At 44.4% G+C, this 25,692-nt stretch overlaps 2 protein-coding genes across 2 annotated transcripts; both read left to right on the top strand.

Moving 5' to 3' along the window:
- The first annotated feature begins 836 nt into the window (after positions 1 to 836).
- Positions 837 to 1,798, top strand: LOC123049271 (uncharacterized). The gene has a single exon (XM_044472217.1). The coding sequence runs from the start codon at positions 890 to 892 to the stop codon at positions 1,487 to 1,489; it is 600 nt and encodes a 199-aa protein (XP_044328152.1). The 5' UTR covers positions 837 to 889; the 3' UTR covers positions 1,490 to 1,798.
- A 5,139-nt stretch (positions 1,799 to 6,937) lies between these two features.
- Positions 6,938 to 8,218, top strand: LOC543134 (ribonuclease 3). Its single transcript, XM_044472216.1, has 3 exons — positions 6,938 to 7,194; positions 7,335 to 7,490; positions 7,652 to 8,218. The coding sequence occupies exons 1-3, from the start codon at positions 7,084 to 7,086 to the stop codon at positions 8,075 to 8,077; spliced, it is 693 nt and encodes a 230-aa protein (XP_044328151.1). The 5' UTR covers positions 6,938 to 7,083; the 3' UTR covers positions 8,078 to 8,218.
- Positions 8,219 to 25,692: the final 17,474 nt, after the last annotated feature.

Genomic DNA, 25,692 nt, shown 5'->3' with positions numbered 1-25,692 from the left:
CACACACACCCTTTTTTCGCTTTCTATTCATTCTTCTTTCCTTTTCTTCTTTTTACTTTTTCTAATTCTTTCCTTCATTTCTCGTTTCTTTTGTAAAATAAATGTAAATATTTTCTTTCACCAAAACACCAAAATATTGTACACGTTTTTTAAATATGTGAGGAATATTTTGGAAGTAACATTGAACATTTTTTAAATACAATATGATTTTTATCTTATACGAGATTACCTTTTACTTAAAATGCAGAGACACTTATATATGAAATTATAGGGATATTTTATAAATTCATGTTTGTAAAATACATGAATATTTTTATACAGTACATGAATACCTTTTTTAAAATGTGTTGAACACTTAGTTATATCAATATTTAGTGAGTATAATATGGAGCACTTTATGGGAGCAGACCGATTCATTTTGCATAGGCTTAGGCCATGTTTGGAAACCCTCCACTCCGCTCCAATATTACTGACTCTGTGGAGCTCGGTTTTAGCAGCTCCCTGAAAATAAATAAGTTACGGAGAGCGCAGTCGAGGGAGCGGAGAAGAGCGGAACGCGACTATAATCTCCGCCTTGGGGCATGACTTGCTAAGGCCCAGCTGAACAAGCGTTGTTGTTCGCTCGCAATGGGACGCAAAAAAAAAAAATTATCTATGCCGCGCGCGTGCATGCATGGGAGGCCAGTGGCCAGACATTGGTTTTTTCTAGGGAAGCCAGTGGCCACAGATATGAAGACGAACATGCCGATTTCCACACGGAGAAGACAACTCTCGACCACACGTACATGCATAAGCTTATTATAATTTGGCTCCATCCTCCGTGCATGCATGCAAGTTTGGCTGTTCAACTCGTTGCATTCCGTGACGAGAGTCTGCGAGTAAATCGACCATGGCGATCGCGACGCCTCACAGCTCCCTCATCATCTTGTTCGTCCTCCTCGTCTCGGCCGCTTCCTTGGTGGTCGATGGTGGCAGCATCGTCAAGGAGGCCTGTGCCAAGACGCCGCAGCCGAGCGACTGCGAGGAGCTCCTCAAGTCCAGCACCGCGACGGACGCGAAAACGCTGGCCCAGGCCGCCGTCGCCGCCGCCGCGAAGACGGCCACCGAGGCTGCTACCGCCGCCAAAGCAGAGCGGGACAAACTCCCCAACGGGAAGACGCAGTGGCGGTGCATGGACAGCTGCGCGGCGGGGTTCGATGAGGCGGCGACAAAGTTTAAGCCAGGCGCTGGCGGGAACGCCGCCGGAGCCGACGCCCAGCTCACGGCGGTGCTGGACTTCGTGGTGGTGGATGAAGATGTGGAGAAGTCCAAGGACTGGGAGTGGAAGTGGAGCTGCAACGAGTGCAAGGCGGACCCCACCGCGCCGGCAGGACTCGTCGCCAAGAACAAGGAGTTCGACAAGATCATGGATATCATACCTGCCATCATCAAGCAGGCAGTCGCCGGCACGGACAATTCCACCAAACCGGCCACCAAATCCAAATCCTAGGGAGCCAACGCTTCGTTATGACGACTACTTTCAACCTTGGCCGTTGATGCATTGCTATTGCGCCATCCCGTCTCGTCCACACCAGCAGGGTGTCGTGATAGTCGTTAGAGAAGCTGATCACTCGAAGCCGGCGACACTGGCTTTAGCTTTAGCACCACAATTTACTGTCGTTATTTCTATTTTTTGGACTAAGCTTTTCGTTCTTAAATTTGTTCCTTTTGGTACATTTTGGATACGAGATGTGCTTTGGTTTGGTACACACTCTTTTCGTAAGGAGATTAAAACATAATCCTTTTCTTTTCGAGAGTACGTCAAAGTCGTACCTAAACTTTATAGAAGGCAGAAATATATATATAAGAGATTACAATGGCTCGGCACCACACCTCGATGCCCGAAGCCCACTCTACTCCCACTCTCTTAGCGGACTACTAACAAAACATAGACACTCCCGATCCTCTTGCCAGAACCCACAGTCTTAGTTTTTGAAAAATGAATTCCGTGGTGCCCCAAGCATCCGTCGCTGTCCCGTTCCTGAATACCCGGGCGTTGCGCTGCTTCCATAGAGTCCAACAGATCATCATGACAAAAGAGTCAAACCCTTTCCTGTTCGCTTTGCTGATCCGCTTCCTGCTCGACATCCACCATTCTTCCAATCTGGACTGGATCGTAGGCAAAAGCGTTAGCTCTACACCCGCCTTGTCAAAGCAGAGGTACCACACTTGCCGCGCAAACACACACTGCACCAGCAAATGATCCACCGTGTCCTCCTCTTGGTCGCAAAAGTAACAAGATGAAGTTTCCTCTTGCAAACCATGCCTGCATCTCCTATCAGATGTCCAGACCTGGTACTGGACCGCCAACCATAAGAAGATCTTGCAGGAAAGCGGAGCCCAGCTCTTCCATATACCTCTGTATGATTGGAACCTGATCCCTCCCTCGCAGAGCAATTTGTATGCCGAGGCCGCGGTGTACTTCCCCTCAGTGCACCACTCCCACAGCGCTTTATCCTCCTGGTTCGGGGTCAGCTGTACCGCAATCAAAACTTCCCAAAGCCGGATGAATTGTGCCAACTCATTCGTGGACAGATCTCCTGAGATGTCCATCGTCCAGGCATGGGATAGTAGTGCCTCCTGCACCACTCTCCTGTTCTTCACTTGAGTCTTTACCTTCTTGTCAATGAGAAGGGCAATCTCCGCAATGCGGGCACCATTCACCCATCTGTCTCTCCAAAACAGGATCCTGGCACCATCTCCTAACTGCCACTTGACTAAACTGTTGAAAGCTTGTTGCACATTGTGGCCGGGCGTCAACTTGAGCCCTTGCCAGGGCCGGGTGCTGTCAGTTCTTTGTAACCATTCCCATCGCAAGGCCATGTTTGCCCAAGTCCATTACTCCCAGCCCTCCAAGTTGCTTGGGCCTGCAAACTCTCTGCCAAGATATCACGCACTTGCCTGCACTGACCTCCTCTGAACCTGCCCAAAAGAATGCCTTGCATCCCTTATCAACTTTGTCCAGCGCCCATTTAGGCGCTTCCATGACCATCAGATGGTGTGTGGGTCGTGCTCGCATCACTTGTTTCACCAGGACAAGTCTTCCCGGTCGAGTGATCATTCCCCTTTGCCAATCTGGCATGATTTTGGTTGCCGCGTCCACCATCGATTGCCATTCGGACCTCTTTAGTTGCTTGATACTAAGTTGCAGCCCTAAGTACTTGCATGGAAACCGATCAATCTTCCACGGCAGAGCGTTTTTGACTAGCTCCTCATCTCCCTCCTCTTCCCTAATCAGGATGGCCGAGGACTTCGCAAAGTTGATTTTGAGCCCCGAGGCGGCACCAAAGATCTGCAGGACCCCTTCCACCAATTTGATATCCGTTGTAGTCGGCTTGATGAACATCACCACATCGTCGGCATATAGGGACAGCTGTTGCAGGGGGCTGCACCCGTTCATCCTGCTCAGAACCCTAGATTCATGCGCCTTTACCATCATCGTTGTTAATACATCCATCGCTATTACGAATAGCATTGGGGATAGCGATTCTCCTTGTTGCAGCCCGCACACATGCATGAACTTCTCTCCCGCACAGCCATTGACCACAATCCGCGAGCTTGCCGAGGAGAGCAGGACCGCCAGCCATGACAACCATCTTTCCGGAAATCCTTTAACTCGAAGCACCTCAAATAGGAAAGGCCATGACAGAGAATCAAAGGCCCGAGATATATCTAGCTTGAGAAGCACTCCGTTTGCTTTCCTTTGATGTAACCTTCTTGCCATTTGCCTGACTAGTAGAAAATTGTCATGAAGGTTCCTCCCTCGAATGAAAGCAGATTGATTGATTTGCACAAGATCACCCATCCTTGGTCTGAGTCTGTTCGCCATGAGTTTTGAGGACAGCTTTGGCATACTGTGGACGAGGCTTATCGGTCTGAAGTCATTGGCATGGCAAGCTTCCGGGTTCTTGGGAATTAGAGTAATCAGGGCCTGATTAAGACGACCGAAGCCATGCCCGTTATTGAGGAATAACTTGTGCAGGGCTGCCATGACATCTCCCTTTATGATCTCCCAGGCCTTTTGGTAAAAGATACCGATGAATCCGTCCGGGCCCGGGGCTCTGTCAGTTGGCATGTCCTTGATAACCTCCCAAACTTCCTCCTCTGTGAATGGCAATATCTGCTCCGAGAGATCAATAGCTGCCATATCCAATGCTTCCCAATTTAGTGAATGCTCTCTCGCACAATCCTTGCCCAACAGGTCCTTGTAGGCATTGTAGAAAGCCTCCTCTTTCCCTCTTTGATCCGCAATCACCTGTCCATCAACAGAGATTGCCGGAATGAAATCTGGAACTTTGCCCAGTATCCTCATTACATGATCCATGCGTTTGCCGACTGCATTTTTTCGGGTACTAGGCAAACATGACTTTTGCCGGGTACAATTTTTTTTGCACTCGGCAAACAATTCTTTGCCAAGTGTATTTTTTTACATTCGGCAAAGAACTCTTTGGCTAGTGTCTTTTTCTTTGCACTTGGTAAACACTTCTCTTTGCCTAGTGCCTTTTGTATGCACTCAAAAAACATTTATTTTCTATTTTTTATTTTCCTTCTCCTTCATCTTTGCCGAGGACCGCAAACACTTCTTTTCTGTTTCCCTCTCCTGTCTCTTGTTTCTTTCCTTCTTGTACATTGTTTGTTTTTTTTCTTTTATGCTCTGTTCTTTTCTATATTGTTTATTTATTTTATTTTTTTCCTACCTCCCTCTCCATTTCCTTTCATAGGCAATGAGTGAACTTTTAGGCACTAGATATTTAGTGAATATAAAAAAAATCAACTACAAGTGCATGAAAAAGTTGGTAAATTTGGGTTGATAAATCATATTTGTGTTCTTAGTACATATAATTTAGGCCTTATATAAGAAAAGAGAAGGAATTTTAAACATGTGGGTGCCAAGACTGGACTCTAAAAAAGAAGTTTGTTGGTTTTTAATTCTGAAAAATTCAAACAATGTTCGAAAAGCATGAAACCCGGCAGGGTGCCCTCGTATGACACATACAGGTTGTGGTAAAAAATTGCTAAGGTTTCCCAAATTGAATGACTACACTGCTTAGAAATTGGACCATCTCCTGGGAAGAAACATGGTTTCAAGAGGGGTCGAGTGAAGTTTGAAAGCAATGTGACCACTGCTTCATCTGTTGGCATTGATTTATTATTTTTTACACTCAAGATGCATCATTACATGATCCATGTAAAAATTTGGCATTTTTAGGGTTCGTTTGCTATATTTAATCATTGAGTGCATTTCTAGAATTTAGTGAACATAATAAAAATTTGAATGTGCATGAAAATTTGGCAAAATTGAGTTGAAAAATCATATTTGTGTTAATTGATTTTGTGTTTACGCATTATACAAGGGGGGAGTCCATATATGAGGGTGCCAAGACCCGAACCCAAACATGGAGTTTATTTGTTTTTAAATTTCAAAAATTAAAAACAAAGTCCGAAAAGTATGAAACTTTGGCATGTTTTCACTTGATGATAATTTGAGGCCATGGTAAAATTTCGAGAAGGTTTCGCAAAAGTTGTTACATACACTGTTTGAAATCGAACCATCTTTGTGGAATAAACGTGGTTTCGAGAGGAAACGATTGGGGTTTGAACGCGATGCGACCATCGCTTCATCTGTTGGTCTTGATTTTGTTTGAAAGCGTGCAAAGCCCGGCGCAAACATGTCGTCCAATTCTGCAAGACGGAGAAATGCAGCAATGCTAGCGAGCAGGGTCTAACGGCACAAAAGGAGAGAAAGCCACTGCCAACGGTAAACAGAGCACGAACACAAATCTAAGGTGCTATGAAAGGCAAAAAGTTGGCGACACCGAGTAAGCTCAAAGAAGCCCCTGCAAAACAAAGCGAGAGGAAGGACAGTGTGCATCGCATTCGACAAACGGCATAAAACAACAAATTTGTAGGGAAAACGCAACGAGTTAGTAAAAAAGACCGAAACACCCCGACTCGAACAAGCCGGGTACCTCACGGGGCAGCGGTTATGCCCGATCCGGCTCGCGAATGAGGCAGCTCGCCGGGAGAGAGAAGAGAAAGAAGAAGAAGACCAAGTCAATGTCCTGGTGGCACCTTTTTTGCCAACTCAGTCTGATTAAAGGGCCCGACCAATTAGAAAAGTCACCATAGTCTTCCAGTGTATTTTGCTACTGTCAAACATTGCGTGTGGCACATTTTGTCACAAATTGTACTCCCTCCGTTCCTAAATATAGGTCTTTTAAGAGATTTCAACATGAACTACATACGGATGTATACTTTAGAGTGTAGATTTACTCATTTTGCTATGTATGTAGTCCATATTGAAATCTCTGAAAAGACTTATAGTATTTAGGAACGGAGGGAGTATATTGTTAGTTTTGTGCATATCATGACACTATTGTAGTGGTTTTATGCATTTCACTCAAGTAATTGGCAGGTATACGCTTCACTTTGGCCAAAACAAATTGACTGTAACTGCCCCAAGTTCCCAGCGAGATATGTAGCTGATGCAAACGAAACAGTATTTATTCCTTGGTGATTTCTGTACGTTTTAGTAGTAGTATATGCTATCCTTTTATACACCTGAATTGCCATGTATAGTTATAATATCGGTTATTATGTCGATCGTACAGACTTGGACTCTGCTACAGTTGCTCTTATATAGTACTTACTTTAGTAATCTAAACACTCTTATATTAGTTTACGGAGGGAGTACTTATTAAGAAATGACCCAATACGAAATGTCGGTCATAATAAGATGTACCCTTAACCCAGATGGCTGGAGACCCGTGAATTCTGCAATTGGTTCGGCTGCTTGGCTTGCACACCTTGCCAATGCCACCCACAGCCATGCTTCCATCTCTGGCATTCCCGCAAGCCCAAAAGTGCAAGCAATTAAATCTCTCCTTGGAATGCACGTTCCGGAAACCTGGCATTTGCCGTGGAGTACGTGCACATCAACGCAGCCTATAAATCCACAACACCAACGGAGGCTTCCATCTCATCTCATCTCCGAGGAACCATCAATCCGAGATAGCTCTACAACCAGCAAAGCCATCCAAAGCCATGAGGTTGCAGTGCTCCCTGGTCCTCCTGATCGCCCTGAGCGTCGGCTGCGCGGCAGCGCAGGAGAGCGGGAAACAGGCGGGCTACGATTTCTTCTACCTCGTGCTGCAGGTGAGTGCGCGTGTGGCCGGTTCAGTTCATCGGGAGTTGCAGCCTTGCAGTTGCCTAGACGTGGTGTACGTGCTGCTTGGTTGCTGATGGATGGTTCGTGCCGGCGGTTGGCCTTGGTGTGTGTGTGTGTGTGTGTGCAGTGGCCGGGGTCGTACTGCGACACGAAGCAGAGCTGCTGCTACCCGCGGTCCGGCAAACCGGCGGCGGACTTCGGGATCCACGGGCTGTGGCCCAACCGCGACGACGGGTCCTACCCGCAGAACTGCAACCCCGACAGCGCCTTCGATCCCTCCAAGGTCACCCCTTCTTTTCCATCGCATGCGTTATTCGTTTCCTGGAATGACCTTGCGTGCACGCACCGTTGTTCCTTCTCGCACGAGATGCACCACAAAAGATAAAAAAGTGAGAGGGACGGTCCAAACCAAAAGTGACGAGAAATACTATGTGTTGCGTGCAGGTGAGCGACATCCTGAGCAGCCTGCGCAGCAGCTGGCCGACGCTGGCGTGCCCGACCAACGACGGCCTCCGCTTCTGGGCGCACGAGTGGGAGAAGCACGGCACCTGCGCGCAGAACCTCTTCAACGAGCACGGCTACTTCCAGGCCGCCCTCCGCCTGCGCGGCCAGCTCCGCGTCCTCGACGCCCTCGCCACCGCGGGCATCTCCCCCGACGGCGGGTACTACACGATGGGGGCCATCAAGGGCGCCATCCAGGAGGGGACCGGGTTCGCGCCTCACGTCGACTGCAACCGCGACGAGTCCGGCAACAGCCAGCTCTTCCAGCTCTACTTCTGCGTCCACGCCGACGCCTCCCGCTTCGTCGAGTGCCCCGTCCAGCCCGGCGGCAGGCCCTGTGGCAACAGGATCGAGTTCCCGGCTTTCTGATCATTATCTCCTCCAACCCAAGGAGTTATCATGTGTTCCTTAATTTGCCTCCCGATTCCTAGATATTCATTTGGTTTTCATTTCTTGCCGCTGGCAGAATAAACTGAGGGTGCATATTCGAACATGTGCTCGTTTTCTTTCTTTCCCCCCCTTAATTTTCATGTTAATGACCTGATCTCAGGCAGCAATTGAAGTTACGACGAGCACTGATCAGTGATCACTAAACAAACTAAAGTATTAAACTCATAGTAGTATTTGCCATCCGTGAAGCTGGTGGTTCACAGGTTCAATGTGTTGTGTACACGCCACAACAATTTCACCAGTCACCCGTACCGCAACACAAAACACCTGAACTCTAGCAGATATATTTTGAGATACATTTTCATGGTTGTGAACTCCGGTTGTACCAAAACCGTTGGCGGGGGTCATCCAACGACTCCAGATAGACCACTGGCCGATCGAATGAATGAAATTTTCTAGGACACTGCTAAGTAGCATGGACTCTAACCACACTGGCGCACCAAAACCCTCCACCCGCGCCTTCCGCGTTTTCTTTCCGATGCACGCGCCGCTTACTGCGCCGCATTCATGCCGCCTCAGAGCACGCAGCGGCTGACATTGATGCCCCGCGATGTGACCGGAGAGAGGGCGGCATTGGCCGACGTGACCTCTAGGCAGCCACTGCTTCAATGCGGGCGTAGCTTCCCGAGGAACCAACTCCGGCCGATGTGCCGCATCGAAGCGGGCTGACCATCCCTTCGCCTGGCCTGGCCGTGGTTATATAGGTTGTGCTTCGGCGAAGCACAGAGCCGCAACCCCCCTCCCCGAGCTCCGCTGCACTCTACTACTTGTGAGTTGCGTTGCGATTTTCCCCGAAAAGGAAGGGTGAAGCAGTACAGTAGAGATAAGTATTTTCTTCGGTGAGAACCAAGGTTTATCGAACCAGAAGGAGCACCAACCAAACCCTAGTGAACAACACATGCACACACAAAAGCAAATACTTGCACCCAAAGCGGGCAAGAGGGTTGTCAATCCCCTTGAACTCATTACTTGCAAGGATCAAATCTTGTATAGGTAGATAGATAAATTATGAAACAAAATAAAAGTAAATAAATTGCAAGAAAGACATTTTTGCTTTTTATAATATAATCAAAGTAGACCCGGGGCCATAATTTTCACTAGAGACTTCCCTCTCGAAGACATAGCATACGGTGGGTAAACAAATTGCCGTTGGACAATTGATAGAAAAGCGCATAGTTATGACATATTCATGGCAATGATCGTGTATATAGGCATCACGTCCGTGACAAGTAGACCGACTCCTGCCTGCATCTACATTACTCCACCAATCGACCGCTATTCAGCATGCATCATGGTATTAAGTTCATTACAAACAGAGTACACCTTAAACATGATGACATAATGTAGACAAAGTAAACTCAAGCAATATGATTAAACCCCGTCGTTTTACCCTTAATAGCAACAATACAATACGTGCCTTGCTACCCCTTCTGTCACTGGGTGAGGACACCGCAAGATAAAACCCATTACAAGCACCTCTCCCATTGAAGATAAATCAATCTAGTCGGTCAAACTAAACGGATATATCGAAGAGAAATACAAAGCTATAACAATCATGCATAATAAAGTTCAGTAAAGACTCGATTACTTTCAATGAATAATCTGATCATAAACCCACAATTCATCGGACCTTAACAAACACACCGCAAAAGAATATTACATTGGATAGAACTCCAAAAAGATCGAGAGAACATTGCATTGAAGATCAAAGAAAGAGAGAAGAAGCCATCTAGCTACTAGCTATGGACCCGTAGGTCTGTGGTGAACTGCTCACGCATCATCGAAAGGATGCAAGGATGATGTAGAAGCCCTCTGTGATTGAATCCCCCTCCGACAATGTACGGAAAAGGACTCCAGATGGGATCACGGAAGAACAGAAGCTTGCGGCGACGGAAAAAGTGTTTCGGTTGTCTCTCTGTTGGTTTGGGAATATTTGTGAATTTATAGAGGTGGAATTAGGTCAAATGGAGCTACGTGGGGGCCACCAGCTCAGAGGGTGCGCCTACCCCCCTGTGGCGCACCTTGTGAGCTCGTGGCTCTCCTGTAGGTCTTTTGGCCTCCTCCCGAACCTTCTAGGGTTCTTTCTGCTCCAGAAAAATCACCGTAAATTTTTATCATGTTTGGACTTCATTTGGTATTGATTTTCTGAAAAGCCAAAAACAAGCAAAAAAACAGGAACCGGCACGGGACACTGGGGTAATAGATTAGTCCCAGAAAATGATATAAAATAGCATATAAATGCATATAAAGCATCCAAGATTAATAATATAATAACATGAAACGATCAAAAATGATAGATACGTTGGAGACGTATGAACATCCCCAAGCATAATTCCTGCTCGTCCTCGAGTAGGTAAATGATTAAAACAGAATTTTTGATATGAAATACTATCTAACATGTGTATCATGTAATCTCTTTACAGTATATTACTGAGAAATGATGAAGTAACAATATCAAGATAATAATATCCATGAATATAAGAAGCATAATCATTACTTTTCTAAAATATACGATTGTTACTTGTGAGCTGCGTTGGGATTTCCTCGAAGAGGAGAGGATGATACATCTTATTTCACGATCCCATATGGATGCCTTTTCTGGTACTCTGCATCAGGGCGTAGTTTACCATAGACCTATGGATCCATAGCTAGTAGCTAGATGGCTTCTTCTCTCTCTTTGATCTTCAATACAATGTTCTCCTCAATGTTCTTGGAGTTCTATTCGATGTAATCTTCTTTGTGGTGTGTTTGTTGGGATCCGATGAATTGTGGATTTATGATCATATTATTCATGAATGTTAATTGAGTCTTCTCCGAACTTTATTTTGCATAATTGTTATAGCTTTGTATTTCTCTCCGATCTAACCGTTTGGTTTGGCCAACTAGATTGATTTATCTTGCAATGGGAGAGGTGATTTGTGATGGGTTCAATTTTGCGGTGCTCTATCCCAGTGATAAAGTAGGGGACAAGAAATGTATTTGCATTGTTGCCATTAAGGATAAAATGATGGGATTTATTTATATTGATTGGATTTACTTTGTCTACATCATGTCATCTTGCTCAAGGCGTTACTCTGTTTTATACTTAATATCCTAGATGCATGCTGGATAGCGGTCGATGGATGGAGTAATAGTAGTAGATGTAGGCAGGAGTCGGTCTATTGTCTCGGACGTGATGCCTATATACATGATCATTGCCTTGAATATCGTTATAACTATGCGCTTTTCTATCAATTGGCCAGCAGTAATTTGTTCACCAACCGTATGCTATGTGTTTGAGAGAGAAGCCTCTAGCGAGAACTATGGGCCCCGGGTCTACTTTAATCATATATGAAAACACAAAAAATACCTTGCTGCAATTTTCTATTTTATTTTATTTTATCTTTATAATTTATTTATCTACCACTATGAGATTTAATCCTTGCAAATAACCGCCGAGGGGATTGACAACCCCCTCGTTCGCGCTGGGTGCAAGTATTTGCTTTTGTGTGTGCAGGTGCTATTCACGAGGTTCTTTGTGGTTCTACTGGATTGATAACCTTGGTTCTTAACTGAGGGAAATACTTATCTCTATTATACTGCATCATCATCTCCTCTTCGAGGAAATCCCAACGCACCTCACAAGTAGCAATCGTGTATTTTGAAAAAGTAATGATTATGCCTCTTATATTCATGCATATTACTATGTTGATATTGTTACTTCATCGTTTTTCAATATTTACACTATAAAGAGATTACATGATACACATGTTAGGTAGCATTCAACATCAAAAATCTATTTTTATCATTTACCTACTCGAGGACGAGCAGGAATTAAGCTTGGGATGCTGATATGTCTCCAACGTATTTATAATTTTTTATTATTTCATGCTATTATATTATCAATCTTGGATGCTTTATATGCTAGTCTATATCATTTTTTGGTACAAACCATCCTATTAACCCAGTGCCTAGTGCCAGTTCCTGTTTTTGCTTGTTTTTGGCTTTCCAGAAAATTAGTACCAAACAAAGTCCAAACACGATTAAACTTTACGATGATTTTTTCTGGACCAGAAGGGATCCTACAAGGTTCGGGAGGAGGCTAGAAGCCATACGGAAGAGCCACAAGCTCACGGGCTACGCCCTAGGGGGGTAGGCGCGCCCCCTGAGCTCGTGACTCCCATGCAACTACATTTGACCTAATTCCACCTCTATAAATTCCCAATATTCACAAACCAACAGAGAGCCATCCGAAACACTTTTTCCATCACCGCAAGCTTCTGTTCTTCCGCGGTCCCATCTGGAGGCCTTTTTCGATACTCTGCCGGAGGGGAAATCGATCACGGAGGGCTTCTACATCATCCTTGCTGCCTTCCGATGATGTGTGAGTAGTTCACCACAGACCTACGGGTCCATAGCTAGTAGCTAGATGGTTTATTCTCTCTCTTTGATCTTTAATACAATGTACTCATCGATCTTCTTCGAGTTCTATCCAATGTACTCTTATTTTGGGGTGTATTTGTTGGGATCCGATGAATTATGGGTTAAGGATCAGATTATTCATTGAAAGTAATTCAGTATTTTCTGAACTTTATTATGCATGATTGTTATCGCTTTGTATTTCTCTCTGATCTATCTGTTTGGTTTGGCTAACTAGATTGATTTATCTTCAGTGGGAGTGGTGCTTGAAGGAAATATGCCCTAGAGGCAATAATAAAGTTATTATTTATTTCCTTATATCATGATAAATGTTTATTATTCATGCTTGAATTGTATTAACCGGAAACATGATACATGTGTGAATACATAGACAAACAGAGTGTCACTAGTATGCCTCTACTTGACTAGCTCATTAATCAAAGATGGTTAAGTTTCCTAGCCATGGACATGAGTTGTCATTTGATTAACGGGATCACATCATTAGGAGAATGATGTGATTGACTGGACCCATTCCGTTAGCTTAGCACTTGATCGTTTAGTATGTTGCTATTGCATTCTTCATGACTTATACATGTTTATAACTATGAGATTATGCAACTCCCGATTACCGGAGGAACACTTTGTGTGCTACCAAACGTCACAACATAACTGGGTGATTCTAAAGGTGCTCTACAGGTGAAAGTGCGTTATATCGACTAGAGGGGGGGTGAATAGGCGATTTTTATGAATTCTTCACTGAGGAATTTGCCAGTGAGGAAATTCCTTAGCGAAGAACTACTTGCAGCGGAATAAGTACTCAAAAGTATGCATAGCATAACACAAGCATGGTCATCATGATGAAATGAAGACAAGCACAGAGTACAGAAAGCGTAAACACAAGATAACACAAGATGAAGACAAACAGACTGAAGAAATTGAACTGAGGAAATTGAGAAAGTCTTCAGTCAAAGTCTTCAAACACAGATATGACAATCACACAACACAATAATGAGGAAATGAAAGAGTTGAGGAAATAGAACCAGTAAGCTTGGTGAAGACAATGATTTGGTAGACCAGTTCCAACTGATGCCTCAGTTGTACATCTGGTTGGAGCGGCTAGGTATTTAAACCTGAGGACACACAGTCCCGGACACCCAGTCCTGAACACACAGTCCAGGACACCTAGTCCTCACCGTATTCTCCTTGAGCTAAGGTCACACAGACCTCGCCCAATCACTCGTGGTAAGTCTTCAGGTGACTTCCAAACCTTCACAAACTCGGTCACTCGGCGATCCACAATTCCTCTTGGATGCTCTAGACCATGATGCCTAACCGTCTGGAAGAAGCACAGTCTTCAAAGGTAACAAGCGTCGGATCCACGCAGGATCAATCTCGTCGGTGATGCTCAATCACTTTGGGTTTGTAGGTGTTTGGGTTTGGGTTTTCCTCACTTGATGATTTTCGCTATAAGTCCTTGGAGGATGGGATGCTCTCAAATAACAAGTGTCAGTTTCTCTCGGAGCAGCCAACCAGCTAGTGGTTGTAGGGGGCGGCTATTTATAGCCTAGGGAGCAGCCCGTCATGATAAGACATAAATGCCCTTCAATGATACGACCGTTAGGTGGGTAGATATTTTGGGACAGCTGGCGCATAGCACAGCAATGGTCGGAAATTTGAGTATCAAATTCCTCAGGGCTATCATGTTCCTCACAGTGTAGGCAATCCGCACTGACGAATTCCTAACTCCTCAGTCAGAACAAATTCCTCAGAGACCAGAAGAACTTCGTCTCTGTCACTGAAGAATATGACTGAACTGTATGAGATTTCCAATGGCTTCACTCGAAGGGATTGGTAGGTGTAGGATTTTGAGTTGAGCATTACTTGGAAATTTTTCCTTAGTATTTCCTCGGCCCCCTTTAACAGTACGGTGTTTCCTATGACTCAAGAAAGAGAAAATGAAACTATGAAAACAAAAGTCTTCACGCTTCATGTTCCTCAAACGAATACCAAGTCTTCAAGGTCACACCAATTTCTTCACTTTCAAAGTCTTCAGAAAGTCTTCAGTCGAAGAACTTCATTTTTAGGGGTCGACTTTCTCTGTAAATATCAAACTCCTCATAGACTTATAGACACGTGTAAACTCATAAACACATTAGTCCCATAACCAATAAGTCTTCAATACACCAAAATCACTAAGGGGCACTAGATGCACTTACAACAGGTGTCTCCGATGGTACTTGTTGAGTTGGCATAAATCGAGATTAGGATTTGTCACTCCGATTGTCGGAGAGGTATCTCTGGGCCCTCTCGGTAATGCACATCACTATAAGCCTTGCAAACAATGCAACTAATGAGTTAGTTGCGGGATGATGCATTACGGAACGAGTAAAGAGACTTGCCGGTAACGAGATTGAACTAGGTATTGAGATACCGACGATCGAATCTCGGGCAAGTAACATACCGATGACAAAGGGAACAACGTATGTTGTTATGCGGTTTGACCGATAAAGATCTTCGTAGAATATGTAGGAGCTAATATGAGCATCCAGGTTCCGCTATTGGTTATTGACCGGAGACGTGTCTCGGTCATGTCTACATAGTTCTCGAACCCGTAGGGTCCGCACGCTTAACGTTCGGTGACGATTTGTATTATGAGTTTATGTGTTTTGATGTACCAAAGGTAGTTCGGAGTCCTGGATGAGATCGGGGACATGACAAGGAGTCTCGAAATGGTCGAGACGTAAAGATCGATATATTGGACGACTATATTCGGACATCGGAAAGGTTCCGAGTGATTCGGTTATTTTTCGAAGTACCGGAGAGTTACGGGAATTCGTATTGGGCCTTAATGGGCCATACGGGAAAGGAGAGAAAGGCCTCAAAGAGTGGCCGCACCCCTCCCCATGTACTTGTCCGAATTGGACTAGGGAGGGGGCGCCCCCTTCCTTCCTTCTCCTTCTCCCTTCCCTTTTTCCTATTCCATGTGGGAGGTGGAATCCTACTAGGACTAGGGAGTCCTAGTAGGACTCCACACTTGGGCGTGCCCTATGAGGGCCGGCCTCCTCCTCCCTCCATCCTTTATATACGTGGCCAGGGGGCACCCCATAGACACAACAATTGATCTCTTGATCTCTTAGCCGTGTGTGGTGCCCCCCTCCACCATATTCCACCTCGATCATATCGTAGCGGTGCTTAGGCGAAGCCCTGCGTCGGTAGCATCATCATCACCGTCACCACGCCATCGTGCTGACGGAACTCTCCCGTGAAGTTCTGTTGGATCGGAATTCGCGGGACGTCATCAAGCTGAACGTGTGCTGAACTCGGAGGTGCCGTACGTTCGGTACTTGGATCGGTCGGATCGTGAAGACGTACGACTACATCAACCGCGTTGTGCTAACGCTTCCGCTTTCGGTCTACGAGGGTACGTGGACACACTCTCCCCTCTCGTTGCTATGCATCACCATGATCCTGTGTGTGCGTAGGATTTTTTTTGAAATTACTACGTTCCCCAACAGTGGCATCCGAGCCAGGTTTTATGCGTAGGTGTTATATGCACGAGTAGAACACAAGTGAGTTGTGGGCGAGAGAAGTCATACTGCTTACCAGCATGTCATACTTTGGTTCGGCGGTATTGTTGGATGAAGCGGCCCGGATCGACATTATGCGTACGCTTACGCGAGACTGGTTCTACCGACGTGCTTTGCACACAGGTGGCTGGCGGGTGTCAGTTTCTCCAACTTTAGTTGAACCGAGTGTGGCTACGCCCGGTCCTTGAGAAGGTTAAAACATCACTAACTTGACGAACTATCGTTGTGGTTTTGATGCGTAGGTAAAAACGGTTCTTGCTCAGCCCGTAGCAGCCACGTAAAACTTGCAACAACAAAATAGAGGACGTCTAACTTGTTTTTGCAGGGCATGTTGTGATGTGATATGGTCAAGGCATGATGCTATATTTTATTGTATGAGATGATCATGTTTTGTAACCGAGTTACCGGCAACTGGCAGGAGCCATATGGTTGTCACTTTATTGTATGCAATGCAATCGCCCTGTAATGCTTTACTTTATCACTAAGCAGTAGCGATAGTCGTAGAAGCAATAGTTGGCGAGACGACAACGATGCGACGATGGAGATCAAGGTGTCGCGCCGGTGACGATGGTGATCATGACGGTGCTTCGGAGATGGAGATCACAAGCACAAGATGATGATGGCCATATCATATCACTTATATTGATTGCATGTGATGTTTATCCTTTATGCATCTTATTTTGCTTTGATTGATGGTAGCATTATAAGATGATCTCTCACTAAATTCAAGATAAAAGTGTTCTCCCTGAGTATGCACCGTTGCCAAAGTTCGTCGTGCCGAGACACCATGTGATGATCGGGTGTGATAAGCTCTACGTTCATCTACAACGGGTGCAAGCCAGTTTTGCACACACAAAATACTCGGGTTAAACTTGACGAGCCTAGCATATGCAGATATGGCCTCGGAACACTGAGACCGAAAGGTCGAGCATGAATCATATAGTAGATATGATCAACATAGTGATGTTCACCATTGAAAACTACTCCATCTCACGTGATGATCGGACATGGTTTAGTTGATTTGGATCACGTGATCACTTAGATGATTAGAGGGATATCTATCTAAGTGGGAGTTCTTAAGTAATATGATTAATTGAACTTAAATTTATCATGAACTTAGTACCTGATAGTATTTTTCTTATCTATGTTGTTTGTAGATAGATGGCCCGTGCTGTTGTTCCGTTAAATTTTAATGCGTTCCTTGAGAAAGCAAAGTTGAAATATGATGGTACCAATTACACGGACTGGGTCCGTAACTTGAGGATTATCCTCATTGCTGCACAGAAGAATTACGTCCTGGAAGCACCGCTGGGTGCCAGGCCTGCTGCAGATGCAACTAACGACGTTAAGAACGTCTGGCAGAGCAAAGCTGATGACTACTCGATAGTTCAGTGTGCCATGCTTTACGGCTTAGAACCGGGACTTCAACGACGTTTTGAACGTCATGGAGCATATGAGATGTTCCAGGAGTTGAAGTTAATATTTCAAGCAAATGCCCGGATTGAGAGATATGAAGTCTCCAATAAGTTCTACAGCTGCAAGATGGAGGAGAATAGTTCTGACAGTGAACATATACTCAAAATGTCTGGGTATAACAATCACTTGATTCAACTGGGAGTTAATCTTCCGGATGATAGTGTCATTGACAGAATTCTTCAATCACTGCCACCAAGCTACAAGAGCTTCGTGATGAACTATAATATGCAAGGGATGATAAGACAATTCCCGAGCTCTTCGCAATGCTAAAGGCTGCGGAGGTAGAAATCAAGAAGGAGCATCAAGTGTTGATGGTCAATAAGACCACCAGTTTCAATAAAAAGGGTAAGGGGAAGAAGAAGGGGAACTTCAAGAAGAACAGCAAACAAGTTGCTGCTCAAGAGGAGAAACCCAAGTCTGGACCTAAGCCTGAGACTGAGTGCTTCTACTGCAAGCAGACTGGTCACTGGAAGCGGAACTGCCCCAAGTATTTGGCGGATAAGAAGGATGGCAAGGTGAACAAAGGTATATGTGATATACATGTTATTGATGTGTACCTTACCAGAGCTCGCAGTAGCACCTGGGTATTTGATACTGGTTCTGTTGATAATATTTGCAACTCGAAACAGGGACTACGGATTAAGCGAAGACTGGCTAAGGACGAGGTGACGATGCGCGTGGGAAATGGTTCCAAAGTCGATGTGATCGCTGTCGGCACGCTACCTCTACATCTACCTTCGGGATTAGTTTTAGACCTGAATAATTGTTATTTGGTGCCAGCGTTGAGCATGAACATTATATCTGGATCTTGTTTGATGCGAGACGGTTATTCATTTAAATCTGAGAATAATGGTTGTTCTATTTATATGAGTAATATCTTTTATGGTCATGCACCCTTGAAGAGTGGTCTATTTTTGTTGAATCTCGAAAGTAGTGATACACATATTCATAATGTTGAAGCCAAAAGATCCAGAGTTGATAATGATAGTGCAACTTATTTGTGGCACTGCCGTTTGGGTCATATTGTTGTAAAGCGCATGAAGAAACTCCATACTGATGGACTTTTGGAATCACTTGATCATGAATCACTTGGTACTTGCAAACCGTGCCTCATGGGCAAGATGACTAAAACGCCGTTCTCCAGAACTATGGAGCGAGCAACTAATTTGTTGGAGATCATACATACTGATGTATGTGGTCCAATGAATGCTGAGGCTCGCGGCGGGTATCGTTATTTTCTCACCTTCATAGATGATTTAAGCAGATATGGGTATATCTACTTAATGAAACATAAGTCTGAAACATTTGAAAAGTTCAAAGAATTTCAGAGTGAAGTGGAAAATCATCGTAACAAGTAAAGTTTTTATGATCTGATCGTGGAGGAGAATATTTGAGTTACGAGTTTGGTCTACATTTGAAACAATGTGGAATAGTTTCGCAACTCACGCCACCCGGAACACCACAGCGTAATGGTGTGTCCGAACATTGTAATCGTACTTTACAAGATATGGTGCGATCTATGATGTCTCTTACTGATTTACCGCTATCGTTTTGGGGTTATGCTCTAGAGACGGCTGCATTCACGTTAAATAGGGCACCATCAAAATCCGTTGAGACGACACCTTATGAACTGTGGTTTGGCAAGAAACCAAAGTTGTCGTTTCTTAAAGTTTGGGGCTGCGATGCTTATGTGAAAAAGCTTCAACCTGGTAAGCTCGAACCCAAATCAGAGAAATGTGTCTTCATAGGATACCCAAAAGAAACTGTTGGTACACCTTCTATCACAGATCCGAAGGGAAAACATTCGTTGCCAAGAATGGATCCTTTCTAGAGAAGGAGTTTCTATTGAAAGAAGTGAGTGGGAGGAAAGTAGAACTTGATGAGGTAACTGTACCTGCTCCCATATTGGAAAGTAGTTCATCACAGAAACTGGTTCCTGTGACACCTACACCAATTAGTGAGGAAGCTAATGATGATGATCATGAAGCTTCAGATCAAGTTACTACCGAACCTCGTAGGTCAACCAGAGTGAGATCCGCACTAGAGTGGTACGGTAATCCTGTTCTGGAGGTCATGTTACTAGACTTTGACGAACCTACGAACTATGAAGAAGCGATGGTGAGCCCAGATTCCGCAAAATGGCTTGAGGCCATGAAATCTGAGATGGGATCCATGTATGAGAACAAAGTGTGGACTTTGGTTGACTTGCCTGATGATCGGCAAGCAATTGAGAATAAATGGATCTTCAAGAAGAAGACAGACGCTGACGGTAATGTTACTGTCTATAAAGCTCGACTTGTTGCGAAAGGTTTTCGACAAGTTCAAGGGATTGACTACGATGAGACCTTCTCACTTGTAGCGACGCTTAAGTCTGTCCGAATCATGTTAGCAATTGCCGCATTTTATGATTATGAAAATTGGCAAATGGATGTAAAGACTGCATTCTTGAATGTATTTCTGGAAGAAGAGTTGTATATGATGCAACCTGAAGGTTTTATCGATCCAAAGGGAGCTAACAAAGTGTGCAAGCTCCAGCGATCCATTTATAGACTGGTGCAAGCCTCTCGGAGTTGGAATAAACATTTTGTTAGTGTGATCAAAGCATATGGTTTTATACAGACTTTTGGAGAAGCCTGTATTTACAAGAAAGTGAGTGGGAGCTCTGTAGCATTTCTAATCTTATATGTGGATGACATATTGTTGATTGGAAATGATATAGAATTTCTAGATAGCATAAAAGGATACTTGAATAAGAGTTTTTCAATGAAGGACCTCGGCGAAGCTGCTTACATATTGGGCATCAAGATCTATAGAGATAGGTCAAGACGCTTAATTGGACTTTCACAAAGCACATACCTTGACAAAGTTTTGAAGAAGTTCAAAATGGATCAAGCAAAGAAAGGGTTCTTGCCTGTGTTACAAGGTGTGAAGTTGAGTAAGACTCAATGCCCGACCACTGCAGAAGATAGAGAGAAAATGAAAGATGTTCCCTATGCTTCAGCCATAGGCTCTATCATGTATGCAATGATGTGTAACAGACCTGATGTGTGCCTTGCTATTAGTTTAGCAGGGAGGTACCAAAGTAATCCAAGAGTGGATCACTGGACAGCGGTCAAGAACATCCTGAAATACCTGAAAAGGACTAAGGATATGTTTCTCGTTTATGGAGGTGACAAAGAGCTCATCGTAAATGGTTATATTGATGCAAGATTTTGAAGGAAATATGCCCTAGAGGTAATAATAAAGTATTATATATTTCCTTATATCATGATAAATGTTTATTATTCATGCTAGAATTGTATTAACCGGAAACATAATACATGTGTGAATACATAGACAAACAGAGTGTCACTAGTATGCCTCTACTTGACTAGCTCGTTAATCAAAGATGGTTATGTTTCCTAGCCATAGACATGAGTTTTCATTTGATTAACGAGATCACCTCATTAGGAGAATGACGTGATTGACTTGACCCATTCCGTTAGCTTAGCACCCGATCGTTTAGTATGTTGCTATTGCTTTCTTCATGACTTATACATGTTCCTCTGACTATGAGATTATGCAACTCCCATTTACCGGAGGAACACTTTGTGTGCTACCAAACGTCACAACGTAAATGGGTGATTATAAAGGTGCTCTACAGGTGTCTCCAAAGGTACTTGTTGGGTTGGCGTATTTCGAGATTAGGATTTGTCACTCCGATTGTCGGAGAGGTATCTCTGGGCCCACTCGGTAATGCACATCACTATAAGCCTTGCAAGCATTGTGACTAATGAGTTAGTTGCGGGATGATGTATTACGAAACGAGTAAAGAGACTTGCCAGTAACGAGATTGAACTAGGTATCGAGATACCGACGATTGAATCTCGGGCAAGTAACATACCGATGACAAAGGGAACAACGTATGTTGTTATGCGGTTTGACCGATAAAGATCTTCGTAGAATATGTGGGAGCCAATATGAGCATCCAGGTTCCGCTATTGGTTATTGACCGGAGAAGTGTCTCGGTCATGTCTACATAGTTCTCGAACCCGTAGGGTCCGCACGCTTAACGTTACGATGACAGTTTTATTATGAGTTTATGTATGTTGATGTACCGAAGGAGTTTGGAGTCCCGGATGTGATCACGGACATGACGAGGAGTCTCGAAATGGTCGAGACATAAAGATTGATACATTGGACGACTATATTCGGACATCGGAAGTGTTCCGGAGAAGTTTCGGATTAAACCGGAGTGCCGGAGGGTTACCGGAAGCCCCCCGGGGAAGTATTGGGCCTTAGTGGGCCTTGAGGGGAGAGAGAGGGCAGTAGCCAGGAGGTGGTGCGCCCCCTCCCAGGAGGAATCCTAGTTGGACTAGGAGAGGGGGGCGCAGCCCCCTTTCCCTCTCCCTCTCCCTCTCTTTCCTTCCCCCCTCTTTTCCTAGTTGGACTAGGAAAGGGGAGTCCTACTCCTACTAGGAGGAGGACCCCCCCTCTCCTTGGCGCGCCTAGGGCAGCCGGCCTCCCCCTTGCTCCTTTATATACGGGGGCAGGGGGGCACCTCTAAACACACTTGATATACGATATTTTAGCCGTGTGCAGTGCCCCCCTCCACCATATTACACCTCGGTAATACCGTTGCGAAGCTTAGGCGAAGCCCTGCGTCGGTGGAACATCATCATCGTCACCACGCCGTCGTGCTGACGAAACTCTCCCTCAACACTCGGCTGGATCGGAGTTCGAGGGACATCATCGATCTGAACGTGTGTAGAACTCAGAGGTGCCGTGCGTTCGGTACTTGATCGGTCGGATCGTGAAGACGTACGACTACATCAACCGCGTTGTGATAACGCTTCCGCTGTCGGTCTACGAGGGTACGTGGACAACACTCTCCCCTCTCGTTGCTATGCATCACCATGATCTTGCGTGTGCGTAGGAATTTTTTTGAAATTACTACGTTCCCCTACAGTGGCATCCGAGCCTGGTTTTATGCGTTGATGCTATGCACGAGTAGAACACAAGTGAGTTGTGGGCGATATAAGTCATACTGCTTACCAGCATGTCATACTTTTATTCAGCGGTATTGTGAGATGAAGCGGCCCGGACCGACATTACGCGTACGCTTACGCGAGACTGGTTTCACCGTTGCGAGCACTCGTTGCTTAAAGGGGACCGGCGGGTGTCTGTCTCTCTCACTTTATATGAACCGAGTGTGGCTACGCCCGGTCCTTGCGAAGGTTAAAACATCACCAACTTGACAAACTATCGTTGTGGTTTTGATGCGTAGGTAAGAACGGTTCTTGCTAAGCCCGTAGCAGCCACGTAAACTTGCAACAACAAAATAGAGGACGTCTAACTTGTTTTTGCAGGGCATGTTGTGATGTGATATGGTCAAGACATGATGTGATATAATTTGTTGTATGAGATGATCATGTTTTGTAACCGAGTTATCGGCAACTGGCAGGAGCCATATGGTTGTCGCTTTATTGTATGATGCAATCGCCATGTAATAGTTTTACTTTATCACTAAGTAGTAGCATAGTTGTAAAAGCAATAAGTTGGCGAGACGACAATGATACTACGATGGAGATCAAGGTGTCGCGCCGGTGACGATGGTGATCATGACGGTGCTTCGGAGATGGAGATCACAAGCACGGTGCTTCGGAGATGGAGATCACAAGCACAAGATGATGATGGCCATATCATATCACTTATATTGATTGCATGTGATGTTAATCCTTTATGCATCTTATCTTGCTTTGATTGACGGTAGCATTATAAGATGATCTCTCACTAAAATTAAGTGTTCTCCCTGAGTATGCACCGTTGCAAAAGTTCTTCGTGCTGAGACACCACGTGATGATCGGGTGTGATAGGCTCTACGTTCAAATACAACGGGTGCAAAACAGTTGCACGCGCGGAATACTCAGGTTAAACTTGACGAGCCTAGCATATGCAGATATGGCCTCGGAACACGGAGACCGAAAGGTCGAGCGTGAATCATATAGTAGATATGATCAACGTAGTGATGTTCACCATTGAAACTACTCCATCTCACGTGATGATCGGACATGGTTTAGTTGATTTGGATCACGTAATCACTTAGATGATTAGAGGGATGTCTATCTAAGTGGGAGTTCTTAAGTAATATGATTAATTGAACTTAAATTTATCATGAACTTAGTCCTGATAGTATTTTGCAAACTATGTTGTAGATCAATAGCTCGCGTTGTTGCTTCCCTGTGTTTATTTTTGATATGTTCCTAGAGAAAAATTATGTTGAAAGATGTTAGTAGCAAAGATGCGGATTGGATCCGTGATCTGAGGATTATCCTCATTGCTGCACAGAAGAATTATGTCCTTGATGCACCGCTAGGTGACAGACCTATTGCAGGAGCAGATGCAGACGTTATGAACGTTTGGCTAGCTCAATATGATGACTACTTGATAGTTTAGTGCACCATGCTTAAACGGCTTAGAATCGGGACTTCAAAGACGTTTTGAACGTCATGGACCATATGAGATGTTCCAGGAGTTGAAGTTAATATTTCAAGAAAATACCCGAGTTGAGAGGTATGAAGTCTCCAACAAGTTCTATAACTAAAAGATGGAGGAGAATCGCTCAACTAGTGAGCATGTGCTCAGATTGTCTGGGTACTACAATCGCTTGAATCAAGTGGGAGTTAATCTTCCATCTAAAATAGTGATTGACAGAATTCTCTAGTCACCATCACCAAGTTAGTAGAACTTCGTGATGAACTATAGTATGCAAGGGATGACGAATGTAATTCCCGAGCTCTTCGTGATGCTGAAATCGACGAAGGTAGAAATCAAGAAAAACATCAAGTGTTGATGGTTGACGAGACCACTAGTTTCAAGAAAAGGGCAAAGGGAAGAAGGGGAACTTCAAGAAGAACGGCAAGCAAGTTGCTACTCAAGTGAAGAAGCCCAAGTCCGTACCTAAGCCTGAGACTAAGTGCTTCTACTGCAAAGGGACTGGTCACTGGAAGCGGAACTACCCCAAGTATTTGGTGGATAAGAAGGATGGCAAAGTGAACAAAGGTATATTGGATATACATGTTATTGATGTGTACTTTACTAGTGTTTATAGCAACCCCTCGGTATTTGATACTGGTTCAGTTGCTAAGAGTAGTAACTCGAAACGGGAGTTGCAGAATAAACAGAGACTAGTAAAAGGCAAGGTCACGATGTATGTTGGAAGTAGTTCCAAGATTGATATGATCATCATCGCACACTCCCTGTACTTTCGGGATTAGTGTTGAAACTAAATAAGTGTTATTTGGTGTTTGCGTTGAGCATTAATATGATTTGATCATGTTTTTTGCAATACGGTTATTCATTTAAGTTAGAGAACAATTGTTGTTCTGTTTACATGAATAAAAACCTTCTATGGTCATACACACCAACGAAAATAGTTTGTTGGATCTCGATCGTAGTGATACACATAATCATAATATTGAAGCCAAAAGATGCAAAGTTAATAATGATAGTGCAACTTATTTGTGGCAATGCCGTTTAGGTCATATTGGTGTAAAGCGCATGAAGAAACTCCATACTGATGGGATTTTGGAATCACTTGATTATGAATCACTTGATGCTTGCGAACCATGCCTCATGGGCAAGATGACTAAAACGCTGTTCTCCGGAACTATGGAGAGAGCAACAGATTTGTTGGAAATCATACATACAGATGTATGTGGTCCGATGAATATTGAGGCTCGTAGCAGGTATCATTATTTTCTGACCTTCACAGATGATTTGAGCAGATATGGGTATATCTACTTAATGAAACAGAAGTCTGAAACATTTGAAAAGTTCATATAATTTCAGAGTGAAGCGGAAAATCATCGTAAAAAGAAAATAAAGTTTCTACGATCTGATCGTGGAGAAGAGTGTTTGAGTTACGAGTTTGGCCTTCAGTTAAAACAATGTGAAATAGTTTCACTACTCACGCCACCTGGAACACCACGGTGTAATGGTGTGTCCGAACGTCATAACCGTACTTTATTGGATATAGTACAATCTATGATGTCTCTTACCAATTTATCACTATCGTTTTGGGGTTATGCATTA

Source organism: Triticum aestivum, chromosome 2D (assembly GCF_018294505.1).
Source record: "Triticum aestivum cultivar Chinese Spring chromosome 2D, IWGSC CS RefSeq v2.1, whole genome shotgun sequence".
In the NCBI taxonomy this organism is placed as follows: Eukaryota; Viridiplantae; Streptophyta; class Magnoliopsida; order Poales; family Poaceae; genus Triticum; species Triticum aestivum.
Note: the sequence above shows the minus strand (reverse complement) of the source record. Positions and strands in the feature narration are given on the sequence as shown.